At 41.8% G+C, this 18,804-nt stretch overlaps 1 protein-coding gene across 1 annotated transcript; it reads left to right on the top strand.

Annotated features, from left to right (window-relative positions):
* The first annotated feature begins 5,017 nt into the window (after window positions 1-5,017).
* Window positions 5,018-17,427, top strand: LOC310859791 (oligoribonuclease, mitochondrial-like). Its single transcript, XM_083766536.1, has 7 exons — window positions 5,018-5,285; window positions 5,898-5,981; window positions 9,868-9,945; window positions 11,721-11,832; window positions 12,124-12,232; window positions 15,420-15,473; window positions 16,955-17,427. Exons 1-7 carry the CDS (start codon window positions 5,028-5,030, stop codon window positions 17,091-17,093), a joined length of 834 nt encoding a protein of 277 aa, XP_083622662.1. The 5' UTR covers window positions 5,018-5,027; the 3' UTR covers window positions 17,094-17,427.
* The last annotated feature ends 1,377 nt before the right edge of the window (window positions 17,428-18,804 follow it).

Consider the following 18,804-nt stretch of genomic DNA (forward strand, 5'->3'; position numbering starts at 1 on the left):
TTAGCTTTGCACGAAAAACACAAACGTGATGAGGTCATCACATTTGTTTGATGAATTTTACCTGATTTTACCATATCCACTTACATAATAATCACATTTTAATTATTGTTATTATGTTATTTGGATGACCCTAAGGATCATAAAAAACCTTGAACGATTACTATTGCAATTTATTTTGGGTCACCCCCTTTTTTTGGTGCCTCCGCTCCATTACGGAGCTTTGTGTGTCCCTATGTATGTCTACGTGTCCCAGCACGGGTGAGCATGGAAAACTGCAACACAATAACTCTGTCATTTCTCGACCGTTTCGGACGCGGGAAGGCTTGCCGGAACAGGGCCGGCCCCCTGGCCGTGTACGGGTCCAGATGTTCCGGGGGCTGCCTAGGGACCCCCACACGGTAACTCTGTCATTTTTCGAATGTTTTGACTGCAGGAAAGCATGACGGAACCGGGCCGGCCCGCGTGTTCCTGAGGATATGGATGTTGCGGGGTCCCCCGGCCCATACAGTTGCACCGCTCACTTCACACAGGTGTGATTTTTTTTTGCTTAGATTGGCCTATATATCAACCAATTATATGAAGATAGGAAAATGGGTGAAGTGACCCTTTAAAGTTTTCTGTGTCAATATTGCGTTATAGTGCGGCAGATAGGCGCATCATATGGAAGGTATTGTGCATTTTATGACTAAAGCATGAAACTTTCTACAGTGTTTCTATATACTATGAAGTTTGTTTTCAGACGTGGAACCACTTCTGAGTTGATGTCTGTAACTCGTTAGAGGCTGTACACATATCGGGTTGTCAAAAACATGCATTTTTCCCTTTTTTGCAGGCACAAAGACAGTATATCAATAAGAAGAGTTCTGGAACCCACTAGTCATCATCAAATTGCTTTAGTAGGTTAAACTAACAGTAGAAGATATGTCAATTGGGTTTCATGGGTCATTAGGTCACACAAACACCTCACATAAACACAGACACAAAAATCGGATTTTCAACCATTTGTGTTCAATTGGATTGAGCATTTGACATCTCTTCTTTTATGACTAAAGCATGAAACTTTCTACAGTGTTTCTATATACTATGAAGTTTGTTTTCAGACGTGGAACCACTTCTGAGTTGATGTCTGTAACTCGTTAGAGGCTGTACACATATCGGGTTGTCAAAAACATGCATTTTTCCCTTTTTTGCAGGCACAAAGACAGTATATCAATAAGAAGAGTTCTGGAACCCACTAGTCATCATCAAATTGCTTTAATAGGTTAAACTAACAGTAGAAGATATGTCAATTGGGTTTCATGGGTCATTAGTGTTTAGGTCACACAAACACCTCACATAAACACAGACACAAAAATCGGATTTTCAACCATTTGTGTTCAATTGGATTGAGCATTTGACATCTCTTCTTTTATGACTAAAGCATGAAACTTTCTACAGTGTTTCTATATACTATGAAGTTTGTTTTCAGACGTGGAACCACTTCTGAGTTGATGTCTGTAACTCGTTAGAGGCTGTACACATATCGGGTTGTCAAAAACATGCATTTTTCCCTTTTTTGCAGGCACAAAGACAGTATATCAATAAGAAGAGTTCTGGAAACCACTAGTCATCATCAAATTGCTTTAATAGGTTAAATTAACAGTAGAAGATATGTCAATTGGGTTTCATGGGTCATTAGGTCACATAAACACAGACACAAAAATGTTCAACCATTTGTGTTCAATTGGATTGAGCATTTGACATCTCTTCTTAACATATCCTATTTGCAGTAAAGAGTGTCTACCATGCAATGACATTATTAGAGAGGCCTAACAGTCTCCTGAGCATGAACAAAGGGCAGTACACTTGAGGGCAGACTTTTTGCACTTGCATCGCTTCGTGCACCCTTTCTTGCAACCACAATGTATCAGTTCATAGCAGCTCTGTGAGGCTTCTGGAAGGGTGGACCACAGTGGCTGCCATCCCAATTCCTCTTTCACCCAGCCCCAATCAGAAGGGCTAGGCTGGATGAAGGGAATGGCATAGCCACATTGATGACCAACAGTGCACAGTGGCACAAGTCCTGTCGAGTAAGATACAATCAAACCAAACTGCAGCGACGGCGGAAGTCTCTTTTGGCCTTGGTGAACATGATCCTGGATGGGGCCAACATCAAACACCAGACTCAGCTTCTGGAAAAAGGAACTTCTACCGCTGCTCTTTCAATCTCACAGCTGTTGGTTTTCAGTGTCAAACATACACGAGCAGAAAAGTCATCAGGTACAGTACGTCACAACCGTAACCGTGAAACTCCACTTCCTCTGTATGTGGCAATGAAAGTCCATGCTGTCACACGCAATAGAGGGCTAATTGACACTCTCTTCAGTCTGGGTATGTGTGTGGCATATGATCGCCTGCTGCAGGTGTCAGCTGACATTGCCAATGGAGTCTGCCAGCGTTTCATAACCGTGAAACTCCACTTCCTCTGTATGTGGCAATGAAAGTCCATGCTGTCACACGCAATAGAGGGTTATTGCGTGTGCTGCTCTGATGAGGTCCATTGAATGTCTTATCATGGCAGCAGAGTGTGCGTTGTCCAGGAATAAAGGCAATAGTGCATTGATGGCTGCAGGGGGGATTACTGTCTGCTGGATGTGAGCATGATAGGCAGACCATGACACCCAGGTTGCCTGGTTGGTTTCTGGATCATCCAAGGCTGCCTTCACAGTTCTCAACCACCCATCTTCTTCTCTTGTTCTTGCTATCAAGACTTTTAAAGGGCCTTTTACTGGAGGGGCTCTGAAGGTCTTTGTCTCCGAGCAACTGGTGGCACATTGGTGTAGGCTTGTGGCAGTGGCATGAATGACCTAGTGGATAGAGTGGACTGGTTAATCACAAGCACACCACGGTCAGAGCCTACACTTTCATGTGTATGGTGCTGCATCAAGGAGATCCCAGTGCCATGAAAGGAGTCCTTTGCTGTTCCAGAGCTCGGATTGTGGTCAATATTGTCCTCCGCAGCTGTTGTGAAGAGTCCATTGCGCATTTCTTGCGGGCACACAACATCTTCTGCCATGAAACGCTGGCAAACTCCATTGGCAATGTCAGCTGACACCTGCAGCAGGCGGTCGCTGCAGTTTGGTTTGATTGTATCTTACTCGACAGGACTTGTGCCAATGTGCCCTGTTGGTCATCAATGTGGCTTCTATGCCATTCCCTTCATCCAGCCTAGCCCTTCTGATTGGGGTGAAAGAAGAATTAGGATGGCAGCCACTGTGGACCACCCTTCCAGAAGCCTCACAGAGCTGCTATGAACTGATACATTGTGGTTGTAAGAAAGGGTGCACGAAGTGATGCAAGTGCAAAAAGTCTGCCCTTTGTTCATGCTCAGGAGACTGTTAGGCCTCTCTAATAATGTCATTGCATGGTAGACACTCTTTACTGCAAATAGGATATGTTAAGAAGAGATGTCAAATGCTCAATCCAATTGAACACAAATGGTTGAAAATCCGATTTCTGTGTCTGTGTTTGTGAGGTGTTTGTGTGACCTAATGACCCATGAAACCCAATTGACATATCTTCTACTGTTAGTTTAACCTACTAAAGCAATTTGATGATGACTAGTGGGTTCCAGAACTCTTCTTATTGATATACTGTCTTTGTGCCTGCAAAAAAGGGAAAAATGCATGTTTTTGACAACCCGATATGTGTACAGCCTCTAACGAGTTACAGACATCAACTCAGAAGTGGTTCCACGTCTGAAAACAAACTTCATAGTATATAGAAACACTGTAGAAAGTTTCATGCTTTAGTCATAAAAGAAGAGATGTCAAATGCTCAATCCAATTGAACACAAATGGTTGAAAATCCGATTTTTGTGTCTGTGTTTATGTGAGGTGTTTGTGTGACCTAATGACCCATGAAACCCAATTGACATATCTTCTACTGTTAATTTAAACTATTAAAGCAATTTGATCATGACTAGTGGGTTCCAGAACTCTTCTTATTGATATACTGTCTTTGTGCCTGCAAAAAAGGGAAAAATGCATGTTTTTGACAACCCGATATGTGTACAGTATGTGTACAGCCTCTAACGACTTACAGCCATCAACTCAGAAGTGGTTCCACGTCTGAAAACAAACCTTTAGGTGTGTAGATGATATGCTGAAAGTTTCATGCTTTAGTCATAAAATGCACAATAGGTTTACTTATCTGCCGTACTAGATGGGGACTGTGTTTAGGGTAAAAAGAAGACGAAAACCGGAAAACGTTTCATGTTTTTATTATTTGTATGATTTATTTTTTATTTTTTACAATATATTTATTGCATTTCTTTTTTTTTGACAAACAGACAATACAACAAAATAATACAGACAATACAATACAATTAGGCTACTTAAAATGAAAAACAAACAAAACAAAACAATAACATATAAGTAGGCCTACAGTAAAATAAAATAAGGGCACTTAGAATGGTAACAACAACAGAGTCCTTATGGCCACAAGACCAAACAGCTGCAGAGAATACAATTAGATAATTTCAATTTCCACCATTAAATAAGATAAATCATTAACCGTAATATATTGGATAAACCTTCACCATATCTTATCAAACATCTTCTGTTTATTCTTCAAAGTATAAGTGATTCTTTCCAGAGGAAGACACAATGATAACTCCCTAAACCACTGAGCAATACTGGGGTTATTATTTGTATGATTTGATTTGATTAATCACAAACATTAATAGGCTAAACATTAAACACGATTATGACGTGTGGTCATGGTCATCCTGAAAGTTATCTGTCTCTGCGGGTTAGATAATCAATCATGTGACTGATGTGATGCCGTGAATAATAAATAACCAAACCAGCAGCCAGCTAGCACGATTACTGTGAGATTTAAAAAACGTGTGATGACTTTTATTTCGACTAGAATCAATCAGATGACTGGTGATGACGCACACATCTTGTCTTTACGACAATTGAGGTCGGAAGTGGACAGAGCATGCCGCATGCCAGTGTGTGTGTGGTGTGTGTGCACTGTGCAGCATGTGGTGGAGGCGTGCTGTCTATACTTTGGAGTTTGTGTGCAGGAGGAGGTGCAGTCGACCAGCAGTCGTTCAACATCAGCTGAGAAGACACTGTTCATTCCGTCCAAGTCATTGTTTACAGACACACTCACAGCAGAGCGGACTGACTACTACAGTCTCACTGAAGAAAAGCGTCAGATTCATCATGTCGACATCTAGCAGCAGATCAGAGCCTAACATGAAGATGGGCCAGAGGATGGTGTGGGTGGACCTGGAGGCAAGTTGGGGGCTTAACTGTTTACATACAACATGCATGTTGTCTTTCATGTGCACCGACCTCATCTCTGTTGGCAGTGCACAACCCAAGCACATTACATTACCTGAAGTTAGCTTTGCTAAGTAATTAGCTAATCTTGCTAGTAACTTTGAAGTCAGCAAGCTTTGGATCAAGACAGATAATAATATTACATCTATGATAGTCTTGATCCAAGGCTATTAAGGCGCTGATGTTTCATGAGGCACCAGATTTGTGTACAAATCTGTAGTATTTATGGCTGTAGATCTGTAGGGGTGCAAAACCAGCATCATGCATGGCATGTACAAAAATAAAATTAAACATGCATAATTATCATGCATATATCATACATACGAAAGTCAAAGTCAGACTATTAAATACATAATGATAGTCTTGACCCAAGGCTATACATAAATACATGACATAATGAGCATGATCATTGTCTTAATCTTGACCATTCTGTGTGTGTTGTACAGTAACTGTTGTGTTGATGGTGCACTTTGAAATGCATTACTGAATGCTGGCTGCAGGCAGCTCATGTGTTTATTTTGGGAACTCTTCATTGTATGTTTTCCTTGTGCTGCTTCTTTCTAGATGACTGGCCTGGACATCGAAAAGGACCAAATCATTGAGATGGCATGCATTATCACAGATTCTGAACTCAATGTCGTGGCTGAGGTAAGTTATACTGGTTGTATTCCTTACTCTTTCTATGTGCAAGTGATTGCACTTCTTAACCCATCGTTTAAGACCTCAGGCCGATTCTACGGATGCCTTCTAATTCCGCAACTTTTCCTGCCAGAGACACCCAAAATAGGACCTTTATGATTATGGAACCCCCATCTGAGAAGGTTTCGTGCTAGGAGCCCCCAGGAGAGAAGAAAAACCACACTTGTGTGAAGTGAGGGTGCTCTTATCAATCATCATACATCATCATATCCAGCTTTTAATGTTTGTGTTTACACTATGACGTAAAAATGGCCCTTGCGCAAGTATTGTGGTCGTGCTGGTACGAATGCACGTGTATGCTTGGTAGGTATTGATGGTGACGTAATTTAGGCTTGGTAGGTATTGATGGTGACGTCATTAAGATATGTATAAATGCCGGGTTCTAAACTGGCTTTTAATGGTGACATAATAAAAATAGGTTTCAGATTACATACATGTATACATACAGACATTACCTTTAATTCACCCGAAGTGCCGACACTGAAACATATCATAATTACGTCACCATCAACATCAGTATACCTACCAAGCATACGCACATAAAAAAGCCAGCCGACCACAGTATAGTACTTTCAACTTACAACTTACATACATGTATACATACGACGTTACCTGTTACCCAACCAATATTGAAACATATTGTAATTATGTCACCAATGACAGCCAGTTATAACCCGACTTTAGTATTTAATTTCAATGTTTTACAGAGAGGCTGAGATTTGAAAGTTCGTAGCGGTCGCCAGTAATTGCGCGCCTAGTTATTAATTGCATTTAATGTTTGTGTTTAAGGACACACACACACACACACACACACACACACACACACACACACACTAAAAGCTGGACATAGAAGGAGCTCCTCAAAAAAAGAAGATTCAAACACTTTCAATATTTTTCAAAAATAGCAGTTGTAACTGGTTTTGTGAGCTTGTATATCTGCTATTTTGGTGAACCATTGTTCTAGACCAATGTTCTAAATCTAAAAGGATTTTCTGGAAAAACGTATGTTCCTATATATATATACTAGAATTTCACGGCCGCTCATCCCAGAGTTACCTTGCCGCGCACTATGGGAAGAAGGAAATTGCGGGAGTTGACTCCACATGTAGTAACGGATGGGTTATTAGTTATTATTATGTGTCCTTATTAGTGTAGTGTAGTCAACACTTTATGGCTCATACACACTGCCCGGTATTTGCTCCGATTATGCTGTCGGGGAGCATTTTTGGCGCTGACCGACAAAACGGCTGATCTGACGTTAAGCGGTGCCCAAAAGGTAGATCAGGATCTACCAGTATAGATCACAAAGGCTTTGCAGGTAGACCACATGACATGGCCCTAAAAATATATAAAGTTTTAATATAAAAAACGATTTTTGCATCTGCCGCTTGAGATGACCTGAGATGACTTGATTGATTGATTGATTGACGTAAAAAAGGGCCTGTCAGCTCAAACACACAATGCAATACTTGTTGTTGCGTACAATCATCAGTAGCAAAGTCAAATACCAAAAATAAAAACCAATGGGATGATAGTTTTATTTTGCTGGTCATTTTGAAAGTAGCTCTGAAGTAAAAAAAGTGGGGGCAGCCCTGGTATAGATGATTATATATATATTAGGGCTGACCCAAAAAAATCGATTAATCGATGTTCAATCGATACGCACGGGAATCGATTTTTGAATCGAATAGTCATTAAAAAATAAAGCGGACGCTTTTGGTCCGCGAGCCGGCCCCATTTGGTCCGCGAGCCATGCTCGCGCCTCGCAGCACCGCAACGCCTCCTCCCCTCTCCCCCTCACTACTCGTGGTAACAACAAGGAAGTCAACACACACACACACACACACACACACACACACACACACACACAGCAGCCTGCCCTGCACTCATGCCGCCACAAAATAAATGTAAAGTGTGGTTGCATTTTAGAATATGCAAGGAGAACAAAGAACAAGTGGTGTACAGTGTCAACTATGTGACAAGAAATTGGCGTATCACATACGGGATGGCCCAAATGGGGCAAAAAATCGGGGACAGGGGGAAAAGGCCCTGACCTCCTGGGCTCCAGGCGTGCTAATTTGAGCCGCGGTCATCCACACTTTTCTACCCCAAGAAAGAGCCTCGTCGGAAGGGTCTGAGAGCGGCGATGACCGCGGCGCAAATTAGCGCGCCTGGAGCTCCAGGACTGGTGTTTTTTCAATCGGAAGAGAAGCTTTGATTATAGGCTATATATATATTTTTTTTGAGAGGTAATGCCTGCTTCAGGCAGTTGACTTGTTACGGTCGGATGTACTATTAAGCCTAATTATTTGTGCGTCACTGCTTTCATGAAGGCTGCAACAGTTGTTGCTTCAATGCTTATCGTTTTAAATAAATGAGACCAATCCAAGCATGCCTTTCTCTCCGCTATTGTTTAAGGTGCGCGCCTCGCATCGCGCACCTCGTATCGCACCCCCCCCCCGTTGGGTTTCGAAGCGTCGACGATCGAAACAAATTTATATCGAAGCGTCGATCATCAAAAACGTAATCGAAGGTCAGCCCTAATATATATATATTCATTCCGTGGGTAAATCCCTGGCTGTGTGTGTGTGCGTGTGTGTGTGCACAATGAAAAGTACTCGGCAGGCGAAATGGCGAATTTGAACGGTGTAATTGTAATAGTTTGGAACAAACCAAGTTCTGTGGAAGAACAATGTTGACGTAACTAAGAGATTCGCTGAGTAAGCGATATTTTATATACAGTGATTTAGAAGGAATAAGCAAAATCGTGAGGCGAAGATTCCTCTCCTTCCTTGTTTTATTCTCCTGCGGACAGGACTGTCAGGGAGACCATCAGAGCAGCACAGGGGAGTGGCTTAAAAGACGGGGTAGTAGTTGCCAGGTTCGCGAATTGTAAGCGAGTCGTAGTGTGTGTTGAATGGCATTTGAATGGCATTTGTGGGTTTGTGAATGAATTTTCTCACATGTAATTTGTGCTCACTTGCATAGACCTGGCGAATTTAGCGTGGTGAAAGGGCAACAGTGTTCCGGGGGTGTGGGTGCTTCGGGCGATAATGTTTGTAGTAAACAAATGCATTGCCGCCGTGAGTGTGGACGGGAGGCATCTTTGGTGGCACTGCAATGATCATTTTTTGGCGGTTGGTGTCGAGTGTTGGCGTTGGGCGCGATAGGAGGAGATAGGTCCCGTCCCGTACACTGCGAAGGTAAGTGTGTGACGTCACTGCCATGTGAGTGTGTGTGGGTGTAGTGTGTAAGATGGTGTTGTGGGTGTTGCAATAGCGACGTAGCTTTGGTTTTCTTGCCATGTGTTGGGTACAAGTTCTCTAATATTATTGCGAGACCCTGCTGCTCATGTCTGTCTGTGTGTCTGTGTGTGTGTCTGTCTGTCCCGCTGTGACACCACCCGCCCGCCACCAGAGGGCGCAGCTGTAGCACACACACACACACACACACACACACACACACACACAGGGCGCAGCTGTAGCACACACACACACACACACACACACACACACACACACACACACACAACCACACACACACGAGCTGCGTTCGCTTCCCGCGTTTGCGCGTCTTACTTGTAATAGATATACACGTGTATACATCTGAACTCAGTGTTTCCCCTAGTCAGAAGCTGATTGTGTGGTTTTGCGGTTATTCACTTTTTTTGCCTATTCGCGTCCGCCTACTAAAGCTGGGGAAACGCTGGTAAAATCTAAAATGACACAGGTGCTTTCAACCTGGCATCCCTATTTTGGTCTTGTCATTACGGGTGACATTTTTCAAAAAGGTCTTGAGCGATTAATATTCTAATCGTTATGTCTTCTGATAACAGGGACCTAACTTGATAATCAACCAACCAACTGAGCTTTTGTATGGGATGGACGACTGGTGCAAAGAGCATCATGGACAGGTAAGCTTTCAGTCTTATTTGTTTTTATGCAATGAATTTATGGACTGGAAAGTGGAACATCAGTCAATAAAATATGCTTAGTCTGCAGTCTACGTCCAAGTCTCTGTCGGGTGGAAATCACATAGGCTGCATCCGAATTGCTAGGGTTGTTCCCTACTCCCTACCCCCCATACGGGGATCCAGACTCTAGTGGACTCTATAGTGATAATTTCGGACAATACTCCCTGTAATGGGGAGCACGGACTCTGACGTCAATATCGGTAGAGGGCGCTGTAGGTCCGCGGGTTCATGTACTTTTTATTTGCATGAAATCCCCATTAGGTTTTCCTCATAAAGAACAGTTTGAAAAATAAACAAATCATCCCGGCCGTTTCACTCATTTGGATATGAAGAATCAACTGACTACAAGAAACCAGTCAAAACGCTGCTGCTGAATTTTCGCTTTCGCTTTTCGTCCCTGCAAGGACAGTTATTTTTAAATTCATGAATGAATAATAAAGAAGAAATAGGTTAATGAAAATATGTTTACAGGCATTTAGGCCTATATGTCTATGATAAAAAGGTTATTTTAAAATAACATAGGCCTATGATTATTATCAATAAATTAATATTAGGCTATATCCATTATCCAGCAATATGAAAACAGTGCACCACCTTGACAATATGAAAATATCAGCAGCATGATTGATTAACCACATGAACCCCCGCTAATCCTGGGGCGGGGGGATACGGCAAAAATAGCCGATCTATAAGCAACGCGACGTCCGTGTTGTGAGCTTGTATCGGGTACTTTTGGTAAAGAATTACCAAAAGTAGCCGATCTACAAGCTCTGCTCACAATACAGAAACAGCAGTCCAATAAATGACTGCCTACATAATGAAGTTTTAAAGTATTTATCGCAATTCAATGAAATAATATTAGATAGCATATTTTTTCATGGCAGGAATGAATGAATATTAATAAAACATATGTTCGGACACAATTAATATGTGTCTCACATGCATGTATTTAGCCTACGTTTGTGATAAAGAATCTCACAAATATATTCTACAGCAAGCAACTGATTCCTCTCCTAACGTCATGCGCTGGGCCTGGGTGATACAATGAATCAGATTAGTAATACTATTGCAAATGAGTAGATTTATTATAAATAAAAGAAAACAATTTCAAATAGATGCACAGATCATTTGTCTTGAGATCTGTAGCTTCGAGATCCGCCAGGGAAGGGAAAACGAAAGTTTAAAAAGTACATTTGTGTTGAGTTCTTTCGCTGGTTCAACTTCTGCCTCTTTTGAGTTGGAGCGCAATGAGCGCATGCATGCAGATTGCAGAAGCAAGAGCGAGCTTGCGCAATGCATTATGGGGCAGATTTGCTTCGCGGTGTTTTTGTAGTGACCATCGGTTGCTCCCTGCAATTCCCGGTGCATTGTGGGATACTTCAGTCGACTACGTTAGGGTGCAAAAATGCTCCCTACACATTCGGACACTATAACAAAATGGCGGAACCCCAAAGTAGTGCACTATATGGGGCATAGGGAATGAATTCGGACACAGCCACAATGTCCAAAAACGTATTTTCAGGATTCGAATGAAAAATTTGCAAAAATATCAGATCTACAAGCTCGAAGCACGCCCCGTTTCAAGCTTGTGGATCTGCTACTTTTGATGCTTTCGTGTGATGCTGTAGTCTTTGTGTGAAGAAACCCTACATGGAGATAAGACGTTTCTGCCCCGGCAGTAACAAAGTACTTACCTATGTGCCATTTTGTCTCAGTCAGGGCTGACCAAGGCAGTAATGGAAAGCACGATCAGCTTGCAGCAAGCAGAGTACGAATTCCTCTCCTTCATCAGACAGCACACCCCGCCTGGACAGTGTCCTCTTGCCGGTTAGTGGCTTTTCACTTAATACACACACAGTCACACACACACACACACACACACACACACACACACACACACACACACACACACACACACACAGAGCGAGACTGGTTTTAGTGCACTGTTTATCAAAAATGTTTGTGGCCAAGCGAGGCACATAAAAATCTCAAGACACACCTTTATTCACCTCAACACATAGCAGATCTACAAGCTCACAGTGCATTGTGATGCAATGTGTTGCGAGCTTGTTGATTCATTGGCTTCGATTTGAAAATATATTATTATATATTTCACAGGTAACTCTGTGCATGCAGATAAGAAGTTCCTGGACAAATTCATGCCCCAGTTCATGCACCACCTCCACTATAGAATCATTGATGTCAGCACTATCAAGGAGCTTTGCAGGTGAGCTTTTGTTTGTGTCTAATGTTGTGTTGATGTCGGGCCCTCTAGTCTGGAGCAAGGTTATAATATATAGTTTTGGATTTTGGCTTGTGGAGTGTGTGTGTGTGTGTGTGTGTGTGTGTGTGTGTGTGTGTGTGTGTGTGTGTGTGTGTGTGTGTGTGTGTGCGTGTGTGTGTGTGCGTGTGTGTGTGTGTGTGTGTGTGTGTGTGTGTGTGTGTGTGTGTGTGTGTGTGTGTGTGTGTGTGTGTGTGTGTGTGTGTGTGTGTGTGTGTGTGTGTGTGTGTGTGTGTGTGTGTGTGTGTGTGTGTGTGTGTGTGTGTGTGTGTGTGTGTCACCAGGAGGCGACTTTTGAAAAACATTTTTTTATCTTACTACTCCAGATTCTGTCCAAAAATCGGATTCGATATTTAATATTCCATCCTAATTGGCTAACATTGGCTTTCAAAGTTTGCAGGATTGGCCCGTTTTGAACAAATTTGCAATTTACGTGAAATCTTTCACAGACTCCTACTAGGCTGAGGAATATATCCTACTCTTTTCACATTGGCCTGTTCTAGTGCCACCAACAGGTGGATTTTAGCAAAACCCATTTTTGGAACAAAATGCCTCAAATCATCCTATTGCCATCAAAGGAGAAATGGCAACCTTTTCACATTGGCCTACATTGGCGCCACCAGGAGGCCACAACCTGACCTGCCCTGGTGAAGATCTGTGCCCCGAGGGGCACTTTATCTAGTTCATTATAGTTTAGTTTTAGTTACAACCTGACCTGCCCTGGTGAAGACCTGTGCCCCGAGGGGCACTTTATCTAGTTCATTATAGTTTAGTTTTATTTAGTTTAGATTTGTTTTAGTTTAGTTCGGTTTAGTTTTAGTGTTAGTTTTTTTTCATACTTTGGGTTATTTGTCAGGATTCATATAGGCCTATTGTATTGTGTAATAAAACCTCAACAAAAGATACCATTTAAAAAATATACAGTATATATTCAGTTACTGTTACTGTTAGGGATGGGTATCGTTAGGATTTTTTCGAGTCCGGTACCGATTCCGGTTCTGCTTATCGATTCCGGTTCTTAACGGTTCCCTATTTCGGTTCCAAAATGATATAAAAGAGGTCAAATGTTTAACAAAAAAGCTCAATGTCAATTTAAGACATGTAATGAATAAATAGTGTAACATCCTCTTCCACAGTAGACTACCACAGTACTGTGGTAAAGGCCTACAGTTAGGCTACTGACAAGTTCAGATGCAAATAATAACAAAAAAATTAAATGTATGATATGCTATTTCATATACCGGTAATATCACATCAGAACAGTGCAACACTACAGTGCTTCAACGGGAGGGAGGGGGAGAGAGAGAGAGAGAGAGAGAGAAAAAGAAAGACGTGTTAGAGAGAGCGTCTCTCTCTGACGCGCGCGCGCACGAGAGAGAGAGAGAGAGAGTGGGAGAGAGAGACGTGTTAGAGAGAACGTCTGAGAGAGAGAGAGAGAGAGAGAGAGAGAGCGAGACTTGTTGCTAACAGGGTCCCGTTAGCAACAAGCTAACAGCATACCGGTGGTACGTTCGTTCCATAAAATGAGAGATCCACAACGCGCATGGAGCTGCGCCAGTGCGCCAGGCTGCAAACCCCCCCATGCGCTCATCGATCTGCCGTTCGTTGCATGAAGGGCAGATCTGTGGGGGCTCTCTCCCGAAGTTAACTTTGTTGTTGTATTGTGTGCGATCCGAGCACCGCGGCCACGGCATCTGGACAGTGGACGCTAACTGCTTTGATTGTCTACTATAGTGAAGCCATACTTTTGAGCGACAAGAGAGATTACCACGGTCCATTCTGTTGCTGGCTCTCCGAGTAGCAGGATCTGATTATAATCAGCTGTTTTATGTGCGTGCGTGCGTGCGTGCGTGCGTGCATGGTGTCACCCAGGAACCGATAGAGAGAACCGAAATTGAATTATTGTAATGGGTACCCGCTACTCGAGCATGTTCGGTTCGGTACCGGATTGGTCCCGACGTTCGGGACCCACCCCTAGTTACTGTACTATAATTTGTTTTATAGTTTATAGTTTGTTTTAGTTAGTTTTGTAAACACACAATACAGTTTCAGTTAGTTATCTTATATTTTAGTTTTTATTTGGTTCAGTTATTTCTTATCCATTATTTTGTTAGTTTTTGTAAACTATAATTCCCTTGTTCTAGAGCACTATTTCCCAAACAGTGGGTCGTGACAGGAAGAGGGGGAACCGTTGTGAGCTTATAGATTTGCTATTTTCACTAGTTTTGGTCTACTTTCTCTTTTGGGTCTTGAGCTAATAGGTTTGGAAACCACTCCTCTTGTCCAGAGGGCTAGGGCATTTGAATATTTTCCAAATGTTGTTCCCCCTCTTCCTATGCCTGGCCACGAGTCTGTGTTGCCTAGCTGTGTCTGTAATGTGGCCAATGTGCCCATAGGATAATTGCCTAAGTCATATTTTGAAGGTTTTCAGGAAAGAAGAAATGAAAAATTTGGCAAAAAAAAAAGTCAACACTAATTTAGCCTAAATCATGTTAATCTGCCTTTATTTATATCTGCCCAACTCTACTCTCCTAACACACTGCTGATTCATCCTGCCTTATTATTGCCTATGTCCTCAGTCCATCAGAATGCGTGTTACATTCCAAAATAATGTAAAAAGTCAAAAAGTTAGCCTCATAGCATAACTGCCTAAGACATTTTTCTGATAGGCTGAGGACATGGCCCATAAGTAGACGAAGCAGAAGTGTTAGGAGAATAGAGTTAGGCAGAAATGTAATGGCAATTTGGCCCCAAAAAATCTTAGGCAATTATGCTATGAGGATAACAATTTGTAGACTATATATTATTGTCTAACATACTTTTCCCTACTGATTAATGGATTGCTTTTCACTCTAACCCTACTGACGGCATGAGGTGACTGAATAGTGACACAAGATAGAGGTGACTCAATAGTGACTCAAGATAGAGGTGACTCAATAGTGACTCAAGATAGAGGTGACTCAATAGTGACTCAAGATAGAGGTGACTCAATAGTGACTCAAGATAGAGGTGACTCAATAGTGACTCAATAGTGACTCAAGATAGAGGTGACTCAATAGTGACTTAATCAAGATGCTGATGAAGTCACTATGATATGACATAACTGACGCAACACTGATCTAAATGCCCTCAGACGCTGGTTTGTAGAAGAATACAAGCTGGCACCTCAGAAGAAAGCATCCCACAGGCAAGAACCCTTAAACATCATTGTTTCTTTCCTCTGTTACTCTATGAATGATCCTTATGCAATATGCATTGACTCATACATTACATATACACTGTACAGTTTGAATGTGTCATGCAAGGAGTGAGATCACGACTTTATGATTATTTACTTTGAGAAGATTATTCCATCAATAGAGCGTCGCAGTCCCGCCCCCTTTCATGACGACGACAGGCCCAGGAAATAATTCCCCATGCATTTTTCCCATAGACATTTCAAAAAATATTTATTTAAAGATGTTAGCCTCGAACAAAGCTAACTCGAATCGTGACAAATCATGACAGCAAACACAATATTTTGGGCCGAACAAATAATTACAAAGAAGAAAAACAACATAGAAAGTGTTGTACCCTGCCCTTTTTTTCTAGCGACATAAGAAACTGACGCTCTATAGACAGTGGCTCAGGGGTAGAGTGGCTGGATGATAACCGCAAGGTTGCCAGTTCGAACCCGGGCTCCCCCAGAGTTAGTGTCGAAGTGTCCTTGAGCAAGACACTGGTTTATGAATGTGTGTGTGAATGGGTGAATGTAACGCACAATATGTAAAGCGCCTTGGATAAAGGCGCTATATAAATGCACCATTTACCATTAGTCTAATAATTGAGAAACTCAGATCTACAATTCACAACACATCGAATCATGACACATTGTGAGCTTACAGGTCTGCGCTTTTTGCGGATGTTATTTTATAATTAATTTAGTTGATTAGTTCGAAAGCTGCGCCTTTACTTTTAACCCAATGAAACTTGGAAGGCATCTGTTTCATTGTAGATTTGAGTGTTTGGCTATAAAGAACATAGCAGATTTACAAGCTCACGACGCGTCACTTCGTGCCACGCTGTGAGCATTACATCTGCTATTTTTGAATAAATCTTGAAAATCTTGATTTTAGAAGCCATTTGTAGAATGGGCTTTCGGTCTTCATTTTGCCTAAACCATTTACACCACATTAACCATTATTTTAAACTTTTGTTGAAAAATAGCAAATCTACAAGCTTATAGTGCGGCACGAGTGCTGCACTACGAGCTTGTAGATCTGCTATTTTTGAGTCGTGCAACCACACGGTAACTCTGTCATTTCTTGACCGTTTCGGACGCGGGACGGCTCGCCGAGAAACGTGTCGGAACCCTGGGCGCGTTCCTGTGGGTCCGGAAGTTCCGGGGACCCACTCAGTTGACACGGGTGTGATTTTTTTTATTTATTGTGAAAACGTGTCTTTGAATATATATTCTTTCCCAGCGAACATTTTTAACAATTCTTTGTTAAAAAAATCTTTCTGGGGTGTCTCTGGAACAACATATTTTGAGATGGGTGGTCTGTGTCCAAATACATATCATTCTGGGGGACCTGTCCTTGACATGAAAAAACCACTGACATGGAAGCATAGGTTTTTTTGGAAAACTGCCGTCTTCATTTTGCCTAACGTCCAAAGCGTGCTCTGCAGAGCCCTGGGTGACATCCAGGAGAGCATCAAAGAGCTGCACTACTACAGAGCCAACGTGTTCAAATCACCGTCGGAGGAGAAGAAACGCAAGCTCCTGGAGAACGGAGCGAGCAACACGGACACGTCCACCACTGGATGAGAGCAAGCCTCCTTCTGTCTTTTGGTTCGTAAAAAGAAATGATGATTGTTTGTCTTCTTTGTTTTTGTTCATTTATTATTATTCTTCCAGAATGAATCTTTTTATTTCTATATGGTCCAAATCTTTTAAGGTTTCATTGCTCGGATCAAGGTTGATGTTTAAAACGGGTTGAAAAGAAAGCTACGTACCTCAAAGTTAAATTCTAAAAGTTGCCATTGGCACTCTGTTGCACAGAGAAAAAGGCTTGTATTCATTTGGCCAATTTTGTCTCAGACTTGAGTTATCGTTAACCCTTTTTGTTACAAAATGACAACTACAATAAACGGGTTGTTGAGAGAAATAACACTGGAGTTGCCTGACTGAATGCTAAAATATTTAATCTAATTGGAACAGCACAAGTGTTTTAAGCTTACAACCAAGATTTTAGGTCCTGGGGAAATGATTATAATAATAATAATAACTTTATTTATATAGCACTTTTCTGGACAAAGTCACAAAGTGCTGCACAACAAATTCACAGGAAAGCATATTCATATACAATATAAAAACAACAACAATGTAATAGATAAAAATAAAAAATACCGACAGAATTCAGTGAACAAACATTCAACGGGGCTAGGGGGGGAATGCTTTTCTGAACAAGTATGTTTTGAGAAGAGTTTTAAAAGATGCAATGGTATCTGCTTGTCGGATGGTTTTGGGGAGGGTGTTCCAAATTTTAGGGGCACGGACAGAGAAGGCTCGTTCTCCCTTGTTTACCCGATGAAATTTCTCGGGAACCTTTAGGAGAGCCCCGTCTGAGGACCTAAGGGTAAGGATTGAGACAAACCAATCATTATGGTCACAATTTCCAGAGACTTGGGCATTCCATTAGAACCTCGGGAATATAAAACTAATGTCACTTCAGGTGGATATGATCAGCGGTAAAATGTATGTGACTTTCTCAAAATAGTCAACAGAATAAAAAAAGAATACTTCTAAGTTCTAAGGCAGGGGTGCCCATACTTTTTGGACTTGAGAGCTACTTTCAAAATGACCAGCTCAACAAGATCTACCCACCGAAAACATTATAATACCATTGCTGAAAATGGCTTTGGAATAGTGGTATTGATGGCATTGATTTAAGACAAATGCACTTTGTGGAAGGTGGGAAATGGAATAGGTTGTTTTTTTGTATTTCATTTGTAATCTACCGACATTTGTGCGCAGCAACACTCTTGAAAACAAAGTATTGCATTATGGGTTTGAGCTGACAGGCCCTTTTTTATGTCAGTCAATCAATCAAGTCAACTTTTTTATTTGTTTAATATCTATGGCCCAGACCACACACTCAACCATAGACCTATATAAACACGGCAGCGGAGTGCCTGCTAGCACCGCTTAATGTTATGAGCAAATTGGAGAGCAGGAGACAGCATTTTTTTCCTCTGTCATTTTAGATTTTTGCCGTGGCTATTCAAAAATGGATATACAGTGCATCACTTGTGCCGTGCTGCCTGCGAGCTTTTACATCTGCTATTTTTGAAAAAAATTTGAGAGTGAGAACTGGTTTAGAAGGCATTACATTTAGTAGAAATGAATGTGCACTATAATGCACTACCCTGAGAGAGGGGATTCTGCCCGGTCACATGTCCAAGCCCTCCCGTGTCGATAAGGGCCTGCCACTTAGCGTTGTTCAGCTTGCAGGCCAGATGTAGCCCTTTGGCTCGGC

Source organism: Protomyctophum parallelum, assembly GCF_964188405.1.
Source record: "Protomyctophum parallelum genome assembly, chromosome: 1".
NCBI lineage: Eukaryota > Metazoa > Chordata > Actinopteri > Myctophiformes > Myctophidae > Protomyctophum > Protomyctophum parallelum.

Bases quoted from the DNA above. Each gene is read 5' to 3' on its own strand.
- LOC310859791 (XM_083766536.1), top strand. From the start codon at position 5,028: ATGTGGTGGAGGCGTGCTGTCTATACTTTGGAGTTTGTGTGCAGGAGG. The intron at 9,946-11,720 runs GTAAGCTTTCAG...ATTTTGTCTCAG, and splicing joins GCAAAGAGCATCATGGACAG to TCAGGGCTGACCAAGGCAGT. The intron at 11,833-12,123 runs GTTAGTGGCTTT...TATATTTCACAG, and splicing joins TGGACAGTGTCCTCTTGCCG to GTAACTCTGTGCATGCAGAT.